Source organism: Stylophora pistillata, chromosome 5, assembly GCF_964205215.1.
Source record: "Stylophora pistillata chromosome 5, jaStyPist1.2, whole genome shotgun sequence".
NCBI lineage: Eukaryota > Metazoa > Cnidaria > Anthozoa > Scleractinia > Pocilloporidae > Stylophora > Stylophora pistillata.
This window is the reverse complement of record NC_142523.1, coordinates 12,325,490-12,342,051: the sequence shown is the minus strand read 5'-3', so window position 1 is coordinate 12,342,051 and position 16,562 is coordinate 12,325,490. Positions and strand designations below refer to the sequence as shown.

The 16,562-nt window shown below is 39.9% G+C and overlaps 1 protein-coding gene and 1 pseudogene across 2 annotated transcripts in view; one reads left to right on the top strand and one right to left on the bottom strand.

The window, feature by feature from the left end:
• LOC111339421 (uncharacterized) overlaps nucleotides 1-6,543 on the top strand; it is a 30,979-nt gene extending 24,436 nt beyond the window's left edge. The window contains exons 36-45 of the mRNA XM_088759313.1: nucleotides 212-281; nucleotides 392-487; nucleotides 998-1,087; nucleotides 1,645-1,849; nucleotides 1,973-2,027; nucleotides 2,387-2,507; nucleotides 2,874-2,972; nucleotides 4,138-4,157; nucleotides 4,315-4,426; nucleotides 5,029-6,543. Of these exons, the coding sequence (XP_088615439.1) occupies nucleotides 212-281; nucleotides 392-487; nucleotides 998-1,087; nucleotides 1,645-1,849; nucleotides 1,973-2,027; nucleotides 2,387-2,507; nucleotides 2,874-2,972; nucleotides 4,138-4,157; nucleotides 4,315-4,426; nucleotides 5,029-5,064 (904 nt within the window). The 3' untranslated portion in view covers nucleotides 5,065-6,543. The remainder of the gene's footprint in view (nucleotides 1-211; nucleotides 282-391; nucleotides 488-997; nucleotides 1,088-1,644; nucleotides 1,850-1,972; nucleotides 2,028-2,386; nucleotides 2,508-2,873; nucleotides 2,973-4,137; nucleotides 4,158-4,314; nucleotides 4,427-5,028) is intronic.
• Nucleotides 6,544-11,125: 4,582 nt separating this feature from the next.
• LOC148730334 (uncharacterized) lies at nucleotides 11,126-16,553 on the bottom strand (annotated as a pseudogene). The gene is made up of 7 exons (XR_016001961.1): nucleotides 14,701-16,553; nucleotides 14,126-14,284; nucleotides 13,626-13,935; nucleotides 13,294-13,306; nucleotides 12,655-13,146; nucleotides 11,936-12,094; nucleotides 11,126-11,786 (listed from the first exon to the last, which is right to left on the bottom strand). The product of XR_016001961.1 is annotated as an uncharacterized LOC148730334 (transcript).
• Nucleotides 16,554-16,562: the final 9 nt, after the last annotated feature.

Sequence of the window (16,562 nt, the reverse complement as noted above, 5' to 3'; positions counted from 1 at the left end):
ACGTGGTGATCGGTTTTAGCTTTGTATCTGATTGGCTAAGGGTGGGGTCCGTTTTCTAAACGGACCCCCACCCTCTCTGAAGCAGACGCAATGAAATCCCAGATAACTTACGACACTCGACCGGGGATTGCCAGTTGCTCCTTTTTTTTTTACTGCCAGTTGTATCGTGTAAAAGACCTTCTAAAAACTTGCAAATATATGTTGTCTCTAGAATTTCCTTGCAAACGAAAATAGCGGAATTGGAGAAGAATGTTGCAGCTGAACAAGACGCCAAGGAGCAGGTAAGAAAGAGTACAACTTCCCGTACATGGCAAGCGTTATGTCATGAACTCATTGTTTAGGTATTGTCAACTTCTTCTTTTTTCAAAGAATGGTTTGTTGTGATTTTTAGGCTCTGCGAGAGGCTCAGGAAAAGCAACAACTCTTAATTAAACAGAAACTGGAGCTCGAAAACAAGCTGGCCAACACAGAAAAAGACCTAAAGAAGGTAACAAAGTGAAATCTTCGGACGTCCATATATTTGTCTTAGGAGCAGTTGTTTTTCAACCCGTTTATCTCTAATGGTAACAAAAAGTATCTCTATTGGTATCTGTATTCCTTTCAGTGCTAATGGGCAGAGTTTGACTATGTCTCAGTCCCCTCGAGGAGATAATTAAAGAGAATGAGATGTTGTATCAACCTAAACAGCCTTGGCATGAACGTCTAATTATCTTAACCTTTTTCTCTGCATTTCTAATAATTCCCTTTTTCTCTACATTTCTAATAATTCCCTTTTTCTCTGCATTTCTAATAATTCCCTCTTAAGAATATTTGCATTTGTAGAAACCTCCTCTCCGCCCAGTCCCCCACCCTCCCCCTCATAGGTTAGCATACAAATTTCCTCCAGAGGGTATGTTACTTATGGTTTTGCTTTTGAGTGTTGCCATTCTAAAGAGCAGTAAGACTAAAAAGTAACCTGCCTGGCGAATTCTGACAGAATTTCTTCAACTGTTTCCAGGCAATCGAAGAGCACGAAGAAACGAAAGAAGTCTCCAAACGAGTTCAGTTGCTATTGAAAGAGGAGACGGCCGCTGTTCAGACTAAACTGGTGAACATTTTCCCTTTTTTTGTTTTCCTTGTTTTGGATATTTTTTTCTTTTCTAATGCTTAAAAAGGGGTAAAAATAGATTCTACCGAAAAACGATTTCTTATGTGCTGTGTGTAGCTTCTGCTGTGAGTGTCCCTCACTTGCCTAGGTGTCTCATTGCTTTCCAGTACTCAGTCCCCCTCCCTTCCCCCACCACTCCACCTTACGGGTGACCTACTTAGCACTTTTTTAAAACCATAATGCCCCTCTTCTCCCCCCCCCCCCAGTCATTGCTTTCCAGTACTCTGGTCCCCCTCCCTTCCCCCACCACTCCACCTTACGGGTGACCTACTTAGCACTTTTTTAAAGCCATAATGCCCCTCTTCTCCCCCCCCCCTCAGTCATTTTTAAAAACAAAGGTAGTGGCCAAATAGGTTGAAACTAACTTGCTTCCAGTCTTAATCGGTTCATTCGTGTGTTCATTTGATTGTTGTCTAATTTCTTATCTTTTGCCTCTTTTTTTATTTGTTACTACGTTTTTCATCTTTCTCTTTCTTATATCCGTATTCTGTCTCCAGGCAAACGAAACGCAAGAACTTGAAGAACTTAAAAAGTCAAAAGAACAAACTGAAACGAGGCTTAACATCCAGATATCTTCACTGAATGAGAACCTGGCGGCTGCTAGGACTGAGGCCGAGAAATTTCAACAGGAGACGAGAGAAGCTGGGGAGAAACTTGTAGATGCTGAAAAACGAAATGATGATTTAAAGGGAGAAATAGCCGGTAAATAAAGTATCCCGTTATTAAAAAAAAACTTTACCTAGGGTCAATTTTAATGCCTTCTAATAAACGTTGAAATATTTGAGAACAAACCATTTTTTTTCTTTGTTTCATTTTTATGATAAGTGTTGGAAGCAACTGTTCAAAATAACTTAGACGAAAGAAGAAAATTACTTGAAAGGTATGTATTTTAGCCACCGGCAAAACTGAGACAGTTAACGTTACTAACTATCAAGAAGGCGTCACGCAACGAATCATTGTTGCGCGACAAAGTCAACGAAACCCTTAAAAGATTCTTGACACTCTCTCTCAGGATGGATTTGATTCCGTTTCAAAAGAATATCGTCGTTAATCCCTTGTCCTCTAAGAGTGACCAACATCTAATTTCTCCCGACAATATCATCCCTAAGGTCATGACAATTAAGGAAATGATCACCTCTTGATTATTATACAAATTCTCCTTTTTAGTAACATAGGAAATGTGTAGAGAATAGTATGGAAAATATGCGTACTCATCGGCTTTTTTTTTTTTTTTTCCAGATGTGTGGCTAGTGATGAAACGATAGAAAAACTTAAAAAGGAAATTGGAGAGCTGAACAAAAAAGTTGAAAATGCACAGGCAGCCATGATGGAATTAACACAAGAGAATCAGTCTTTACAGGTACGGGGTCTTAGAGTGTAACACATTTGAATACGATCGTTTGTCTGGCCACGTTTGATTTAGAGTAGGAGTGGACGGTGGGGGGAGGGGGTGGGGAAAGGTGCTCGCATCCTTGGTGCAGATCAAAGATTGCATCTATAATTTTCACCGAAAAATTACTGGGCACTTGCTCGCCAAAATTAAACCTACTCTGCAGGCTGTGACCAAGTCGGCAGTAAGAGTGGTTTTGCTCATCAATGATTGGTTGACAAATTATTTCTGCTTTTGTGATTGGTCACAAAGATATTTAGTCAAATGACAGAAAATCTTTGCCTGAACTTAATGAAGTCAAATGAATTATTAATACTTACTTACTGATGTCCACAGATAACAACTAATCAAAAGAACGCGAGACGATGGGAAAGTGATAGTGATGTTACGGTCTGTAATGGCTGTGACAGACAATTCTCTTTGAAAATTAGAAAGGTTGGTTGTCCTGTGCCCCCTTCAGTTCCTTTGAAGTGTTTGACATGTTTCGCGGTTTATTAAGAATGTCTTTCTTCTTCGACTCGAAATCGCCACTGCACTTACACTAGGGAGGCAAACATTAACTAGCCAGGGCTCGACACTAACTTTTCAACTTACAAGCCAAGTGACTAGTGGCAGCTTAGATGTTACAGCCAAAATGGCTGGTGGAAATTGAAAACCACTAGCCAAAACTGAATTTCTACTAGTCTGTGGCTAGTTGGCTACCGTTAGTGTCGAGCCTTGGAGGGGGGGGGGGGGTAGTCTTCTTTTTTTTTTTAATCTACATGAAATCATGAAATTGCCATATTTGGTAACGAAGCATAAAAATGTTAAAAGTCGGTGAACGTGAACGGTGCTTAACTCTTTCAACCTCAAGAATGACCAGCATCTAATTTCTTCTGACAGTAATACTACTGAATCATTCATTTAAACACCAAGGCGCGCTATAAAAGGAGCCTTAGGTCCCACTGGACCATTTGTCATTCAACCGTTGTGTGATGTAGAACTCTTAGAGTCAAGTCAGTTTGAGCTACAGCTACTCCAAAGCAGCGAACAGCGGGCGCATTCCTCAAAATTGTTTTATGTCTTCATCACAATACAAGAATTTTTGAGATTTGTATTTCCTTTCTCCAATGGAAACTGTCTTTATTTGTGGCGGTAAATTTGAGATCGAAGTAGGTTGTTCGCACGTTACCTCATGCCGCCATGCTGGTGGAAGTAAACAATAGATATCTCATTAGCTCCTTTTGTTCGTCTACCAGCATTTAAATTTGACCCGCACACGTCAACGGTGAGTGACAAATGAGCCTGGGTCTTCCCAGGGAAGACTTCCTTATATAGCGCGCCTTCGTGTTTAAGATCATGAGAATAAAGGAAATGATCGCCAACTTAAGAAGCTTTGATTGTTAAACGAATTCTCCTTTTCAGTAACAAAGGAAATACATAGAGAACAGTATGGAGAATATTAATACTGATGTTAGGGTGTTAAGGGAAAAAAAAGGAAAAAAGTAAAGTTTGCGCTCTCTCATCCCTCTTGACCTGAATGTAGCTCTTGTCCATGTTTTTCTTATTTCATTTTTTATTTCTCTTTCACGATTTTTATGATATATTGTTTTCTTTGCAGCACCACTGTAGAAATTGCGGGTAAGTTTTATACATTTTTCGTATTTTCAGTGGATCTCAAACTTTCACAGTTTCGATACTGGCTGCTTACTTTGCTTAGATTAAACCCTTAAAAAAAAAAAAAACAAAGAAAACAAAAACTAACAAACCTGTAATTCTTACTTTCTCTCCTTCAAAGTTTGATTTATTGTGGTGATTGTACAACGAAAAGTGCTCCACTGACGTCTAGTAAGAAGCCTGTAAGAGTGTGTGACAAGTGCTTCCATGAAGTTACGTCAGGCACAGCTAAAGTGAGTTTGTTGATTGCGTGACATTCGAAAAATAACACAACACAGAAAGGCAATTGAGGGAATGCTGTTGATTCACAAATCAGGAAAAAAACAGGGAAAATAAAATTCTTGAAGATCGAGGGAAAGTCAGAGAATTTCACTCTGATGCAGGGAGAAGTTAGATCTTTGAAAAAAGTCAGGGAAAAGTGAAATTTCAAGTAATATCGTTCATCTTGTCTTGGCCCTCTTTAGAACGTTTCTTTTTTGTGATGTTGATGTTGCTCATGTACATTGTTTAGAAAAGTTGATTATCAAGATGTATCTGTGCGACTGTTTAGTTGGTGAGGGAAAGTTTACCAATAGAAAAAAGAAAAGTCAGGGAAAAGTCGGGGAAATTTAAAATCCTAAGACTCTAGCAACCCTTTAACATTTTAGGAAACGGATTTTTAAGGTTCTGGTTCATTCCTAGCTAGATAAGAATCCCCTGTTTGGGAAATGACTCCTATCTCTTCGCCTGAACGTGGACTGGAGACGAGGAACAGCAAAGAAAACCAGTTACACATTAAACTGAGTTTTTAAACGAAGTAAGATCATGTCTTAATTTGAATTTTTGCGCTTTTCAGTCGTATTCTCTGGGCACAAACCAAGGCTTCAGCTGAGAAGACTACGCAAGAGTAGATATAAATGTTTTCGCCAGCGAAGAGCGTCACAGTATGTTTTTTGGATCTCGATATGTTGTGCATCTCGTTGTATTTTACTTAGGGATCATAAATGATTTACATAGAGGTCGTTAGGTTTTTACTATTGGGAACTTTACTTAACCCTTAAGAGTGACCAACGTCTAATATCTCCTTACAATATCACCCTGAATCACACATGAATGTCGTGAGAATTATGGAAACAATCACCAATTCAAGAAGCTCTTGATTGTTAAACAAATTCTCCTTGTAAGCAGCTTAGGAAATGTCTAGAGAGCAGTATGGAGAATATGCTTACTGATGTCAGGGCATAAAGGGTTCAAAGAAGGAATGATGAGTGTTAAATTAAACGTTTTGTATCGTATAAGAATTGGTAAATGTATTTTCTCAGGTAGGACAAATGTGAAAGGTAGAGAAGTTTTTTAAAACGACTAAAATTGATTAGTGATCATTAGCTTCTGTAAATATTAAGGAAAAAATGGATATTTAGGTTTTCTTTAGTGGTTGTAATTATCATAAGTTAAAACTAAGAGGTTAGGAACTTACTGAGCCCAAGTGGTAAGATTTTAACCACGGATAACTAAAAAATGTCAGCAGTATTTTTTATAGAATATTTCCTAACGTATTGTTAAGGTGGTTTTTTATTGATGTTCTATGTCACTTGTAAAGAACTCGGAATTTACCGCCCAAGGGATGTAAAAGTGGAGAATTGTGATGTTGGAACACGACAACAAGTTAGTTAAAGCGTGATAGGATACTTTTCAATTCAGTATTGTAAAACCAAAACCAATGTTATAACAGCCAATTAGGGAAAGGACAGTGCTTTAAAAGCCAACGAGAATTCAAAGTTAAAACAACCAAACCGCGCGGGAAAACGCGGGCGACCAAGTCATGATTGGTTTTAAGTTCTGCATCTGATTGGCCGAGAGTGTGGCACTAGATTTCTGAGCCAATCATAATCGCCTAAGCGCTGGAAAACGTGGGCGACCAAGTCGTGATTAATTTTAAGTTTTGCATCTCATTGGCCGAGAGAGTGTGGCGCTAGGTTTTTGGGCCAATCACAGATTACTTTCGACACACAGTGATGAAAATTGCTTTTTTACAATACGGTAGGAGTTCGAGGATGTCTAATGTTGTCCATTTAGAACGACTTTGTAGAGGAAGCTTTTGATAAATTATCGTACATGCCTCCTTTATCCTACACAATCGATACCGATGCACTAACATGATAAGTGTATATTTTATTTTTGGGATTTATTAGCTTGCAGTGTGGACATAAGGGCGGCATTGATACTTTCCCCACCCTCCATCCCCTGATTCCCTATCGCCAACTGTCGTTATAAATGGTTTTCTATCCTCAAATCTTCAAAATGAAATTTAAACTAGAGATAATTTTCTAAAATCATACCCGCCTGAGCTAATAAAGGACCTTTTTGGACATTGTGTCGATGGAGTCATGTTTGAAATCAGTTGTTTCGCTTACTATAGTAAATAGAGTGAAGAAACTTGTCAAGATTTCTCTTTTCTCCTGTTGAAGAAACATGATAACAGAGTAGAACAAATCCGCGAGAGCGACCGCTGCGAGGACGAAGCCAAACAGAAAGATCTGTTAATGAGCAGAACAATAGCTCTGCTCGTGCATGTTAAGACTACATTTCCAAGCCGTGTTATGCAAAACAACAACGTGAAATTACCCATCCAATTTTTGAAAACTGAAGTCCAACTACTTTGAACTCAACGTTATGCGAAAGGGGAAATCTGGCCATTTTGCGGTATAGGTAAGCATGTATTCGAGCTACACAAAAAACTCTTTGGACAAGAAAAACTTCATTTTAAATCGACGTTTTCCTGGACGTCGAACTTAAACTCCCCAAATCAATAAGTAAAATACTTCGGAATGATACAAATCGCTTACTAATTAACAAATGGTAAACACCACAGCGTAAACTATTGAGTTATGGATGCACGCGGGAGGTTGCTAAGCACGAAAGAAGCGCCAGAGTCGCGCGAGGCGATAGCCGAGAGCGAGTCGAGCTTCTTGAGTGCCCAGCAAGCCTCCCAAGTGCATCCATAACTCAATAGTGTACACTGTGGTGTTTACCATTTGTTTTATAACATAACATTGATAGATTGTAGCAAAAGAGTTCCTTTGATTTAACAAATCTTACGTGACCAGAATAAACAAGCGCGCGCGGAAAAATAGTCTTTGCATTTGCTCACGTCAGCAGCATACACCCATGGGCAAATGGTGGACGCTGAATTGACCAATCAGAGCGCGCGCTTTACTTTGGTTATGTTATAAACACTTTTCCTCTCAAGAAGGCTTCATACCTTCTGCAACTCTCGCATATCTTTTCCGCTCTTTAAATTTTACTTATGCTTTATGTCCAGGTGAATGCTGATCTGAAGCGTGAATGTCATGCAGTGGAACATAACTGCAGGCAGATTCAATTTTACTAACATTAAAAGAAGCTTACTAGTGCATAACAACTCGTGCACTTATTTTCTTCTTCATACAAGTACACACCGGAGAGTCGATAAACATATATATTGGAGAATGAGCATAATTAAATCAGCAGGCCAGTATGCGATCACTGATATGTGCGCCATTTTCGATGTCGACATACTTACCAACAGTAAAATCCAGGAACAATTAACAAATGGTAAACACCACAGCGTACACTATTGAGTTATGGATGCACGCGGGAGGTTGCTAAGCACGAAAGAAGCGTAAGAGTCGCTCGAGGCGATAGCCGAGAGCGACTCTAGCTTCTTGAGTGCTTAGCAAACCTCCCAAGTGCATCCATGACTCAATAGTGTACGCTGTGGTGTTTACCATTTGTTTTATAACATAACATTGATACATTATAGCTAAAGAGTTCCCTTTTATGTAACAAATCCTACGTGACCAGAAATTAATAAGCGCGCGCGGAAAAAGTCTTTGCATTTGCTCACGTCAGCTGCGTACACCCATGGGCAAATGGGGGACGCTAAATTGACCAATCAGAGCGCGCGCTTTACTTTGGTTATGTTATAATAGTTGTTGCAGCCTGGAACCTACTAAGATATAAACTGTAAGAGCGGTAAGTAAGGCACTAAATTTTTTTTTGCACAGAGTTTGACAACCGACCGACAGTCCAACAACGGACGATATACTGCAAAAATTGTACCTGTAAACGGCAAACCTGTGGAGAGAAGCGACGCCTCCTGGTTAGCTCAATGGATAGAGCGCTGGACTGTTGTGCGGGAGGTCGAGGGTTCGAGCCCCGGCCGGACCAACACTCAGGGTCTTAAAATAATTGAGAAGAATATGCTACCTTTCTATAACATCAAGAAATGATTAGATATTCTAGTCTTTTCGGATAGGGACGAATACATGGAGGTCCCGTCTCCTGCAGGGTTAGGGGTAGGAGACGTTAATTTCCCACGCACGAGATTACTGTGTGGTGGATGTCCTCCCCTGGGGTGGGATGTGTGGGTAACAGGACCCCCGTTGATACCAGTGTTTACTACACTAAAGGGGCTATCCAGTATAAATATAGATGTCTACTTCTACTACTACTTCTACAAATGAAACGCTTCTGCGCTCACCGGCTGATAACTGGCTGAGAGCGGACAGGAAATGTTTCACCTTTCGCCATTTTGCTGTAAACACTATTCTTTTAAGCTCAAAAGATGCTATAAGGAAATCTGAGAAAACTTGTCATCTGAATTTTCTGGAATAAAAATTTCAGAAGTAAGCATCGTAATATGTGACACACACATTTCAGATTTCAAAAGTGAATCTCAAGCAGCCAACGGTTAAGCTGATTGAGTATGAACATCTTTATTAGTGGTCAATTTAGATTTTCGAAACTCAAAATCTAAGTTGTTCAACAATTCCCTAAACGATTCAGATCTCTTAACAAGAGCTGTCAATTGTGGACATTACACATATTTCGGATTTCTGACTGCAGCCGTAAACCCGAAATGCATGCATTAGACACATCTCGTTTTTCGAATCAAAACAAGGTGTGAGTTTTGAGTAAGTTAGCACTCTGCAATACAGTTGAATAGTTCTCACTCAAGGTAAACGCGGCGAGCTGGCCGCGTCCACACCAAGAAAGAAGTGAAGACTCTTGAGGATAGTTTCAAAAGCATAGACTTTTGAAAACGTATCGCATTGAAAGTACCTCTTTTCTATTGTAGGCATTTAAAAACAGAAGCTCTTGAAAAGCGCTAAATGCTGTCACTTCCATGAGTGTTTTCAAGAGTTTTGTTTCTATAATAATCCACGCTGAAACGCCTTAAACGCGAAGAATTGGAGTGAAGTTAGGAAAAAATGGCAGACATTTTAAATCATATTTCCGACGGCGAAGGGTCGGAATGGCTGGCAAACATCGATTCAAGTTTATTAGATGAATCGAACGAAGAAAATAGTTAGACAACCAAGAAATTTCTTCATATATTGAAGAAAATAGAAACAGCAACACGACAACGCGCCAGTTCCGTTCTATAGCGCACCGTTCCACCTCGCATACCTCTGTTACGCACTCCCGTAAATAAATGTTCGCGAAATTCGCCCGCACTGAAATAACAATTTGGCGTGTTGGATAATAAATAACTTATTAGACGTTTTGTTGTGTAATATCGCTGAGTATTTTTACCCGTTATTTTTATTTTGAAAGTTAGGAAGCAATATCAGCTCTAACAGATTAGTCAGTCGAGGCTGTCCTCAAGGATCCGCATTGGGTCCTCTGTTGTGGAATATATTCCAAAACGATCTATCTTATCATGTTAGAGATATATCAATGTATGCGGACGACCATCAGTTTTACCATACAGGTCATGACCTACCCACTACTACATCCAAACTTAGAGACAGTACGGAAAAAGCAACCAACTGGTACGAATCTGATCTATTAGTTGGTAACCTTAAAAAAATACCAAGCCTTAATTATTGGTAGCAACAATAACTGAAAATAACATCGAAGAATGCGCTATCTTAGTAAACAAAGAGAAAATCAACACGACCGCTACTCTCCAACTTCTCGGAGTCACAATTGACTCAAATTTGAATTTCAATAATCACATAAATACTATCTGTAACAAAGCCAGTCAAAGGATTGGTGTGCTTATGAGACTCCGCAACTTGATTCCAACAAATGCAAAATTACAACTTTTTAAGGCAGCCATTTTACCATGTCTAACCTAATGCCATCTTACATGGCATTTTTGTAAATCTAGAGATAGTCGCAGATTGGAGAGAGCTCAAGAAAGAGGCCTAAGGGCTGTATTCAAAGATAAACACTCCACCTATGAACGTTTGCTGCAGAAAGCTAATTTATCTTCGCTATTAAACAGACGCTTACAGGATATATGCATCTTAATGTACAAAGTTAAGCACAAGCTTAGCCCTTTGAATATTTGTAACGTATTTCAAAAACACAACTCTTCCTATAAATTAAGACAGGCCGACTTTTCTATTCCTAGATACAACACAATAACTTACGGCATTCACTACGCTATTTAGGACCTAAATTATGGAGTAAACTGACAACTTATGACAGATCAGCCACAACATTAGCTAGTTTCAAAAACCGCATACGTAAGCGTGACCTCAGCTCTCTATTAGATGATGGCTACACTGAGGGGCTGTGCTCTATGTAATTCTTAATTCATCTAATTTTTTTTTTCATGCGCGATATGACTTAATCTTATTCTGAAGTAGGTAATATTCTTTTTAAATAATGTTTATCCATTTTATTTGTGTCCTCACATTAGTATGGGATATCTCCCAAACTAGAAGGTTCTTTGACACGTTAATAAAGTTTCTCCTTTCTAGATTGATAGATAGATTGATAGATAGATCTATCAATCTATCTATCTATCGTCAAAATACGGCACAACTCGTAAAAAATGCTCAGCGACACTGCACAACAAAACGTCTTATAATATATTTATTTTTTCTTGAAAACGCCCAATTTCTGTTATCACCTGTAGGAAAAAAAAGTGGCTTTAGCAAAACGCTGACGTAAAAAGCGTCACTCTGTTATTTCCATCAGTATTCTCGGACGCTTCAAACAAAATGACAACGTGATAGTGTGAAGAAGTAAAAACGACACAAAACCAATTATTTTGTGTAAGAGAATACTTTGCTTCGTTTTAATTGAGACGAAGTCTGATACCTGTGAAAAGGCTGAAGCGTAAAGAGGTCTCACAAGCGGCTTGGGACAAGTCTGAAACAAGAATAACACGTGACTTACCTATATCACCAGAACAGCTCGGGTGTTTACGAATGAGATTCCTACACGGGTCGCCAGATATAAGTTTGATAACGGCTGTGTTTTCAGTTTTTCCCCACTGATCGCTGTCCGTAACTCGAATTTTTACTTCAAATTCGTCACCATTTTCAAACTCAAACTCGTCCGTGACTTCTATTCCCCCAGTCAGACGGTGAACACAGAAATAATTCAAAGGCTCAACGGTACCAGCACCTTCACAAAAGTCGTCAATGTCACGCCGTTTCCGCTTTGACTCCCTGCGTGACAATTGTGGCTGCGTGACATCCTCCATGTAAAACAATAACGGTCGAACCAAAGACTCCAAGCGCCCCGTGACAGTAACATTCGTGACAAGAGTTTCAGACTTGATGTCATGGGGTAGGTAAATGACTTGGTCACTAAGCTGCAATGGATTTGAGTCTGTTATAGAGAAATTAAGTCAATAAAATAAAGCTGACGTTGATTCAATCAAAAACTAATAAAAAAGAAAACTAGAGAATGAGCCCTAAATATTGAAATTTCCTTTTCTTTCACTCAAATCCATTTCACCATTGTGCTCAATGTCATACCTGAGCAATCGAATTCACTTGCCATTCCTGTTTTTCCAAATGTCTGTTTCCTTGCTGGACACTTTTTGCATGACCTTTGACCTTGCTTGTTCTGATAAGTGTCAGACGGACAACGGAGACATAAACTACCGGGAACGAATTTAAAACCAGGCAGGCATCCTAAACAAAGAAAGAAAGAAAGAAAGAAAGAAAACATCAAAACGGAACAAAACGAAACAAAAAATCTCGGCTTAGATTTAAAATGAGCTCAATCAATCACAAATTCGTACCACGCTACAACTTGTGCGCATGGGGTGCCACCAAGTGCAGACATTTCACCGCTGCGTTGTCAGGAGCCGGAAGATTGAAGATATTTATCACGAAAAACTTAAAAAAAAAAAACCCCAATACGTATAGGTTTGTTTGATATTTCTAAAGCTGTCGGTTGAAGGTAGGCTCGCCTTCCGTCGTTTTCTCGAGTCTCGTCGTCGATTCCCCCGGGAGGGCCTCTTCGGTGAGGAAGGGGAGGGGGGCAGGGGGAATCCGGGCTCATTTCTAGACAGCGGATGGTAATCAAGCCTAGGAACATTTCAATTCAATTCTGTGAATTCTGCGTAGAAGTGGTTTCTTTGCATTTTCTTTTGAAATTTTGCGCGGGAACTCAACGCGCCGCAGGCCAATTCATTTGCACATGCCTCACGATTGACCGATGTGTCGAACAGAGGTCGCTGACAACTTACCACATTTGGTGCTGTTAATCTGTATTGAGCCCACGCCACAGCAGGGCGGTGGTATATCCCCACCACAACATGATGTCTTATTTGATATCGTGGACAGATTGTATTTGGAGTGAGTCACACTTCCTTCCTTTATATTTGGAGCATTTCCGTCTAAAAATTGCTTGTAGTTAGATAGAGTATTGATACAGTTTGTAAGCTTTTGGGAAACTTCATCGTCTGGTACACTTGAAGATGCTGTAAACATCAGTGGTATTTTAAAATAAACGCTTTCCACTCCAGGAGGAGAGTTCAGTATGTCCTTCCGAGAGACTGCTACACCTCTGCACTCGGAGAGAGATGACATAATCCCAGACACTCGGCTGAAAAGAAGTGAAAACGTACTCTTGGTGCTACTTATGGTGCCATTTGTAAGACCTCCCTGGATTTGATAGTGAAATGTGACGTCCACCTCATAACCTCTCTTAACATCATAGTTGCCAGTCAGTGAAGCATCTGAAACAACAAAAAAACGTAGACTTTAGTTCAAAATGACCAACTGCAGCCTGCAACAAATGTTCTTGTTCTTTATTAATCAGCTCGGGGGGGACTAAGGACTGTTCTTTTGCGGGGGGAGTCACATGGTGTTCAGGAGGAACTGACGGGGGTAAGTCGTCTTTAACAGAGTTTAAAAGGAGGAACTGTAGAAATTTGACTGCCAATGAGAGGGGATGATTAGATACTACAGAGCCTTATGACGAGCTGGACGCTCGGGAAAATTCAATTGTGGCACAACCAAACTCTTTATTTTCGGACCCCCTCCCCCCTCCCTGGATGATAAGTAATGACCGGTCTCTAAGGGAACAAAACTGGATTGACCAGTTTATTTAGCAGCGTGTTACGCGATGATTTCACTTCCAGCCATCACAACGAGTATTACCTAGAAAGAAAGACGTTTTTTATCGGTCGATATATTCCTTCAAGGTGAAATTTGCAGCGTTTATACAGGTGGTAACATTCAAAGCCACTTGATCATCAGCTACGTTATTTGATGCTGTATAAGTACTCTGAAGTAAACATGGCTAACTCCTGGCGGAGATGGTGTTATATTTCCGACTGTGACATTCACCTCATTGCATTGTTGAAGAGTTAGGTAAAGATTGTAAAAAATCAGAAAAGAACTGTAAAACTACTCTGTGATATTCCTGGTGGTGTTAGTTGTAAGTCCTCCTGGGATTTGGTAATGGAATATGGCGTCTACCTCAAAGCACCGTTTCACGTCGTAGTTATCAATCAATGGAGGGTCTGCAAGGTAAACACAAAATACAGTGGACTTGGTGCTTAGCAAGAGAAATGACAAATTGAAACAGGCATTGGAAGGGTATATGCAGGACGGAGGTAGGCTGGGAAGCTCTCTCCGCCCTGGTATATCAAAACTCATGTGCGCCCTTTCTATTCCATCTTACCGACACATTTCCTAATTTTTAGGGTTCACCTGAACAGCTGGAATTACTAGTCATTCCTGTTTTTCCAAATGTTTGTTTACCTCCTGGACACTTCTTGCATGAACTTTGACCTTGTTCGTCCTGATAGGTGTCTGAAGGACAACGCTGACTTAAACTGCCATGATTTAAACGGAAGCCTGGCTAACAAGCTGAAGAAAGCACAAAGAACTCGGCTTAAGGACTGGTGATTACTTATCACTGGGGTGTGGGTGGGAGGGGGGTAAGGGTGATCGGAGGATTTTGGTCGTGTCATGATAAAATTTACCTGATCCCCTCTTAAGGCTTTGTAATACTCTCCGTGGGAGGATCAGGGATTCAATTCCAAACAGAGCCTAGGTTAGAAGATTGCAGAGGTCAATCGTTTGCGCATGTGTAGAAACATCGAAACGACGAAGAGACTAAACAACCTCACCAAGTAGTATAAAGTAGCGGTGTTTAAAAAGCGCATAGTTTTTTCGATAGGGCTCAAAACACAATGGTAATGCAACCGAATACCTGCACTTAAAGAAACTTCTATTCCCTACTTCTTTTCCCTTGTGTTGGTTAAATGTTGTAGGCAACTTACCACATTTGGTGCTGTTAACCTGTATTGAGCCCGCAGCACAGCAGGGCGGTGGTCTATCCCCACAACATGATGTCATATTTGATATCGTGGATAAATTGTACGCGGAGTGATTTATACCTCCTTGAACCATTTTTGGCGTTTTTGAGTCCAAAAATTGCTTGTAGGTAGATAGAGTGCTGATACAGTTTGTGAGCTTTTGGGAAATGTCATCGTCTGGTACACTTGTAGACGCTGTAAATATCAATGGTATTCTAAAATAAACACTTGACACTCCTGGGAGAGAGTTAATTATATCTTTTCTGGTGGCTGTAACTACTTTGCACTTAAAGAAATTTGAGAGAATGGTGGAAATTGCGCAGAAAGTGGTTGAAAACGTCCTTCTGGTACTTGTTATGGTGTCACTTGTAAGACCTCCTCGTATTTGATAGTGAAATGTGACGTCGACCTCGTAACATCTTTTAACATCATAGTTAGCAATTGTTGAAGTATCTGAAGTAAAACAAAAACGCTGAATCAGAGATTGATTTCTGATGGCTAGATATATCAGTTTCTGTTCTTTCCAAGGGAACGTCAACAGATTTGGAGCCTCCTTTACAAATTTTCTATCCGTGACATCCCTGACTAGCATTGCGCACGTTCTTCAATCTTAAATTAGGTCTATTTTTTGGAACTGGCTGTATATAATTTTTCCTAACTTTTTCCACTGGAAATACAACATATATCTAACATTGTACATTCACCGCTAGTGCCGGACAGCGGTACATTAGTTATAGACATGCGTCGCCTCGGGCCTCGCGCGGTTCTACTTGGGTCTGTAAGCCCGCTCGTTCTGTATTCGTTTCACCGATTCAATTAAAGCCTCAGTTGTGTTACGAATCGTGTCATCAACTTATCTCTTTCCCCATAACTGGCGCACCTTTTTTGACATCGAAACGATTTCAGTCGCGCGAAGAGGTTTCCTGCTCGACTGAAGGCAACCTCGGTCTCATGGCAAGTAAGAGGAAAAGTGCATGGGAACGAGGTTAGGTTAAAGGTATGAATTTAACAGCTTTTCCTTTGTCTTTAAATATTCAAACAAAGCCGTCTAAGTTAATATGAATAATACGCTCCAAAATTGGACGAATATTGACGCTGATGGATATGAAGTTACTCCCATTAGGGCAAACGGCATTGTTAGTAAAACAAAAAAAGGAAAAGATAACAGCTGTCAGCATCGTATCAAGAGTCTAACAGAAAACCGATGATATTTCTCGGCCTCTTCACCACTCTTTTATAGTCTCAATGTCTAAAAAAAACTTATCTGAACTGTTGCATATAGAGGGAGGCATTGTGACATTCGTTTGGTTTTTGCGAATGGCCACGAGACTTCTGTATGCTCCACTCGTCACCCCTGTATCGGACCGATAAGGGTTTTGATTCCTGAATACTGCGGAAATAAATCGGTTATGACGGGCATGTACTAAAATCTAGACGATAGGCGATAGGTAACAGACGATAGACCATAGACGGGATTTTTTTCGGTTTTGGGTGTTTTTTTTTTCTAATAAACCTCAGTTTCCCTCCATATATGATGAATTTCATGTAGAGTTTATTCGAAAACAATTGTGTGAAGCGTATCTGCAATAAACGGACTTCAACTTCAATTAACACCCAAGAATATAAGTGTTGAAAACACTCTAAATTCGCGACATCGTAGTTTCTCCCGATACGCGACGAAATAATTTCAGATTTAATACAACGAATTTATTCTATTGAATAGAACTTAACTGAGAGCCCTTTCCGTAAACAGTATCATATCGCGGTAGTTGAATTAATTGTAAACTTATAAACGGCATTATTATTCTATTTTGCCTTCACATGAC